The 5,855-nt window shown below is 39.2% G+C and overlaps 1 protein-coding gene across 2 annotated transcripts; it reads right to left on the bottom strand.

Moving 5' to 3' along the window:
* Window positions 1–455: 455 nt before the first annotated feature.
* On the bottom strand, window positions 456–5,653 carry LOC110787689 (uncharacterized). Of its 2 annotated transcripts, none has more exons than XM_056832974.1 (2): window positions 3,732–5,653; window positions 456–3,591 (listed from the first exon to the last, which is right to left on the bottom strand). In XM_056832974.1, the coding sequence occupies exon 1, from the start codon at window positions 5,240–5,242 to the stop codon at window positions 4,289–4,291; it is 954 nt and encodes a 317-aa protein (XP_056688952.1). In that variant the 5' UTR covers window positions 5,243–5,653; the 3' UTR covers window positions 456–3,591; window positions 3,732–4,288. The 2 variants fall into 2 exon arrangements, with proteins under 2 accessions (XP_056688952.1, XP_021848022.1); XM_021992330.2 differs by having other exon boundaries at window positions 456–3,886; window positions 4,236–5,653.
* Between the last annotated feature and the right edge of the window lie 202 nt (window positions 5,654–5,855).

Here is a 5,855-nt window from a genome sequence, read left to right as displayed (position 1 = left end):
TGGATATGTGGATGATCAAGGAGAGTGTAAATAAGAAAAATGTAGGAGGAGCTTTGTAATTAGGAGTGATCTGATCTCTTTTGTGTTATTATTCATGTTGTTTAGTAGTATGAAATCGATAAGAGGGAAAAATAAGATGTAACAGAGCTCAGATACATTTTCTCATTTTTTTCCAAATGAGCAAAAGAAAAATGAAATAAGCAAAAAAAAAAAAAATTACATGAGCAAAAAAGATTCAAACGAGCAAAAAAATTCAAATGAGCAATTCTGATATGACCATACACGCGGACACTTTACATTCCTTCTCATTCTTCTCATTATAAGGTGTCTTCCCATTTGAGTGAATATATATATATATATATATATATATATATATATATATATATATATTTTTTAACGTATATTTAATAAAGAATTTACGAATTTTAGAAATAAATATATAATTAGCGTATATATTTTTTTTTTTGGTAAAATAGAGATATTTTATTACCAAAAGGGGAAAAAAACCAAAACAACATCCAAACAACGCAACAAGAAACAAAAGCTACGGGAGCACAACCCGCATCCCTAGCAACAAACAACAACGAAGCAACAACAAAGGACTCAAAAAGAAGTACAGCCACATTATCCAAACCAGGAAACCAGAACACTAGCCAGTAACACTAGTTGAACTAGGCAACCAAGCCAGCAATAGAACAACTGTAAACAGCAGAAAACCTGCCAAAAACACCATCTGCATTCCAGCAATAAGTACCTGCCTGCATCTGAACACCAGAACCAGGGAGCAAAAACATAATGCAGACACAGCAGTATAGCACTAGCAGCCTGCAAAACCCATAGCAGCCTGCAACCATACCAACACTACCCAACAAGCCCAACAGAGCAACAGAACAAAGCCGGCATCCGCAGCTAAACACAGAAGAAAACATAAGCAAAATAACCAGCAGACCAAAATTAAGGCACTAAGCTAGAGAGTTTAGGATTATGGAGGCATCTGATATAAGTAGTGAGTTGAATCTGCTGCAACAAAAGAGTTTCATCAACTTGAACATTCTGAAAACGCCTGAGATTCCTCTCCCTCCAAATTGTATAAACAGTAATACTAAGTAGCATTCTGTAAACTTGATGCAACTTATTATTCCTATTATACTTGTGGACTAGAATCTGGACCTCAGATTGCCAATCTACAATATTCCTGCTGTCACCAAACCAGACAAGAATTTTTCGCCAAAGTGAACTCGTAAAAGTGCATTGAGAAAAAAAATGAGATATTGTTTCATCATGTGCCTTCCAGAAAATACATACCTGATCACAAAGAGAACCAATTTTGAGCAGATTATCACAAGTAGAGAGTCGACCAAGCAGTGCAAGCCAACATACGAATAAGCACTTAGGAGGAGCGGGATTGTTACACAATAGTTTCTTCTAAGGAACAGAAGGGAAATGACCCCTTAAACTCCCATATACCTTCTTTATAGAAAAAGTCTTGTCTTGTAATACGGACAAACCTCCTGAATAACTCCTTAGAATTTGAATCGAATCCAGAATCTTCCGTACCACCCAAGAAGCCTGAGCAGGGGCAGTCACGAAAGTAACATCCCTATTCTTCACATAATAAACATGGATCCATTTGACCCAAATTTTATCTTTCTTCTGGACCAAATTCCACAGGAGTTTACAGATAGTTGTCTTATTCCAAGTCTGAAAACAGGTGAGGTTCCAACCCCCAGCAGATTTGGGCAAACAAAGCTTCTCCCATGCAACAAAGGCTCTCTTAGATGTGCCCGACTTACCAGTCCATAGAAAAGTCCTACATGCTGTCTGAATGAGTTTGATGATTTTTTGAGGCAGTAAGAAAACATGGCACCAGTAAGATTGCATGCCAAAGAGCACAGACTTGATAAGTTGGATTCTTCCGGCATAGGAGAGCAGCTTAGAGGACCAATTATCAATTCGTGCTATAATTTTCTTAACCAAAGGAATGCACTGAATCACAGTGAGCTTCTTCGAAGAGAGCGGAACACCAAGATATCGTAAAGGGAGCTCACCTTTTGAAAGCCCAAATTCATTCAAAATACTCTGCTGAACTATGTCAGGCACTCCACCAAAGTAAATAGAACTTTTGGCCTGATTAGCCTTCAAACCAGAGACACTAGAGAAAAGGATAAACGCTTCGAATAATTGTCTGACTGAAGCAAGATCACCTCTGGAAAATAACAACAGATCATCCGCAAAGCACACATGTACTAGGTTCAATTTTTTGCATCTGGGATGAAACTTGAATTGAGAGTTGTTCCTCATCGATACTAAACATCTCTAAAGATATTCCATACATAGAACAAACAAATAAGGGGATATAGGGTCTCCTTGTCTAAGCCCCTTTTTTGCCTCAAAAGGCTCAGTAAGTTCCCCATTAACATTGAAAGAATAGGAAACTGTGGTTAAACAAGACATAACCCACATCACAAACCTATAAGGAACCCCCATGCTAAGCATAAGATGCTTAATGAACGACCATTCGACCGAGTCATAAGCCTTTTGAAGGTCAATTTTAAGCATACATCTTGGAGAGACCCCTTTCCTACCATAACCCTTAATCAATTCATGACTAATGAGGATATCATAAAAAATAACCCGACCTTTGCAGATTGACTATCGCTAACAAGGTATTGTATCACTTGTTGAAACCTATTAGTAAGAATTTTAGAAATGATCTTGTAGAGCACCGAACAACAAGCAATGGGTCTATAATCTTTGATAGAAGTGGCATTCTCGACTTTAGGTAATAACGTAACATAAGTGCAGTTGATTACCTTAGGGAGAAAACCAGTCTCAAAGAATTGTTGTATTGCTTCGACCACACTTGGCCCAATAATGTTGCAAGCCTTCTTAAAGAAGAAAAATTAAAGCCATCCATGCCCGGGGCCTTCGTTTCATCCATACTAAACAGCGCCTCCTTGACCTCCAAGAGAGAGCATGGCCCACACAGTCTTGATTGTTGTTGGGAAGAAAGTACAGGACCCCTCTCTACAATATTCTGATCAACCATTGGAAGTTCAGAAGCAGCACTGCCCATAATTTGCATATAGAAACTTCTGACATCATCCTTGATCTGTTGCTGAGTCTGAACCCTAGAGCCATCGTTCTTGACAAGCAGCTTGATCGAGTTTTGACTTTGCCTCTCTTTCACATATGCATGAAAGTACTTAGTGTTAGAGTCACCAAGTTGGACCCATGAAGCTCGAGATTTCTGCTGCCAAATCTTCTCCTCTATGTTACTCCATTTTTCCAATATTCTCAAGGTATCCTTTCTCTGTGGACAAGGTCTGCATTAAGTCTATCAACAGCAAGAGCCTGTTGAATAACTTGGAGAGAGTTTCTGATTGAGTCGATCTTATGAGCAACACCTTTAAAACACTGAGTTTAAATGTGTTTAAAGGGAATCTTAAGAGCCTTGAGACGATACCAAATGTTAATAAGAGGTTGCTGATAGAAATTTTGCTGCCACACACTATGAACAATATTAGAGAAATCCTCGTGATCAGCTAGAATATTGAGAAATCTGAATGGAGTGTTCCTTCGAATATCTCTCTGAATAAAATCAAGCATAAGTGGAGTATGATTAGAAATATTTCTTTCCATAATCTCAACAGAAACATTAGAGAATTGATTGAGCTTGCTACATTAGCCAAGCATCTGTCAATCTTTGAGTATATTCTATCAACTCCAACCTGATTATTACACCACGTGTAGTAATCACCCACACTTCTAACTTCATTCAGGTTATTAGCCAGCAAGCAGTTAGCAAAGTCTGCCATGTCACTCAAGGAGACATCATTCCCATTCAAACGATCAGTTGGGCACAAAATAGTGTTGAAATCACCACCTATTAACACAGGATCAGAAATCTGATTACAAATAGAATCAAGAAATGACCATAAAGGTTTCCTTAATTCCATTGTATTAAACCCATAAATATCCACCAAGAAAAACTTCAAACTAGTATGACGATCAAGTAAATGGCAACAGATTCTTTGAGCAGAACTAGAATGCAGAACAACATCCACCTTTCTAGGATTCTAGGGAACCCAGATTCTACCATTCAAGGCATGAGAATAGTTATTCATAACAGACCAGTTACAAAAAATCTTCACCTTACTAAAATTATGAGACTTAACTCTAGTTTCAAGCAACGCATAAACATCAACTTTATTTTTGAGCAAAAAAGTTTTCACCTCTTTTTGTTTAAAAAGCTTATTACAGCCTCTAACATTCCAGATAACCGTCCTCATAGCGAACCGAAGAGGATTGGGTCCTCACCCCTTGACGACTTTGTATTAGTGGCCGCAATCTCAAACACATCATCTGTAGGCAGGAAGGTATAAGGGTTGGTTATAGGTACTACAGTTGCAGCAGTAGGACTAACCCTATAGATAGAACGTCGAGGCACAGACCACGTACACTCCTGCTGAGTTACCACTGGTTCGGCAGTAGCTCCATTAGCAGCAGGCTGGTCAGACATTATAGGAACATATGCTTTAGGAACCCATTTCTTCTTTATACGCTTAGCAGGCTGAGGGTGAGAAGGCTTCCCACACACATGCCCAACAATCTGACATTTGGGATAGAACATAGGTTCCCAATCATATAATACCACCTGTTCTTGAACTACACCATTAGAACCCTCCACCATAACCTTGTAGCACAAGGGTTGGGTAACATCAATTTCAACTAGCATTCGGGCATAAGAAATCCGAGTTTGATTTGTTGTGCACTCATTTGCAAATAGAGGCTTGCCCAATATACTACCAATTCTACTCAAGGAATCCACACCCCAACAATTCAAAGGCAAGCTTGGCAACTGTATCCAAAGAGGAACCATTGTCAAAACTTCCGTACTAAAATTGAAATTTGGTGCCCACTCCTTAACTATAACTGGTCGGTTAGCAATAGTATAAGGACCCGCACAAAGAATACGATTATGCTCCGACAGGCTTCCAAAACGAATAACAAAATAGCCCTCACTATGGAGGAAAACCTCAGGAACAGCATCACAGCTCCATTGTTTTTCTATATAGGTGTTCACATATTTAATGGTGGGCACATCTCCAATAACATACAAAATTAAAGCATTGTCCCATTTGCTAGCTTCCTCATCCATAGCACTCTGTTGTAAACAAGCAATAGGAGTGCCATTTTTAAGAGTAGGGGATAAAGGAAAGCTTACCACCATGCTGGCCATCACTAGTCGTCAATGGTGTCGGGGTAAGCATCTGAAGCCGCCTTGTAACAGGCCGATGTTCAAACCCCTCTATGATAACATCTCCATTCCCCGCCATGGTCGTACCTGCTGGTCCATCAGATCCCAAAATTACTAGAATCGAAGAATTCTAGGGAGTCGCCAAAACCTCAGGTGTTGATGTCGCCGCCGGCACAACACTCTTCTGGTGGGCTTGAGGTTGGGGATTTTTTCTAGGTCGACCTCGCTTAGCCATTAATGGCAGCGGTTCACGATAGCACTCACGATATCGTGCACCTGGAGAGTCTCTCGCTCTAATTACTCTCTCTAACCTCACGTTGTAATTAGCGTATATTTATTTTACAACATTTTGAATATTTTTAACAACATTCCAATGTCATCAAACAACACGAAGATTGGAGTAGTACCACTACCAGGCTAGTCAATCTCCCTTACAACATTAAGTGTATCGCTTTCCAGCCATATGTTATCAAAACCAAAACGTCGTGCGATCTGGATACCGTAACGTGTTAGGTTATGATACATATGATATTACATAAATCATGCGGAAACAACCATTAACCCAGGAATACATATTATTTACACATAATCATAT

The sequence above is a fragment of the Spinacia oleracea genome, chromosome 6, assembly GCF_020520425.1.
Source record: "Spinacia oleracea cultivar Varoflay chromosome 6, BTI_SOV_V1, whole genome shotgun sequence".
In the NCBI taxonomy this organism is placed as follows: Eukaryota; Viridiplantae; Streptophyta; class Magnoliopsida; order Caryophyllales; family Amaranthaceae; genus Spinacia; species Spinacia oleracea.
The sequence above is the reverse complement of the archived record's forward strand: the minus strand, read 5'-3'. Positions and strand labels throughout refer to the sequence as shown.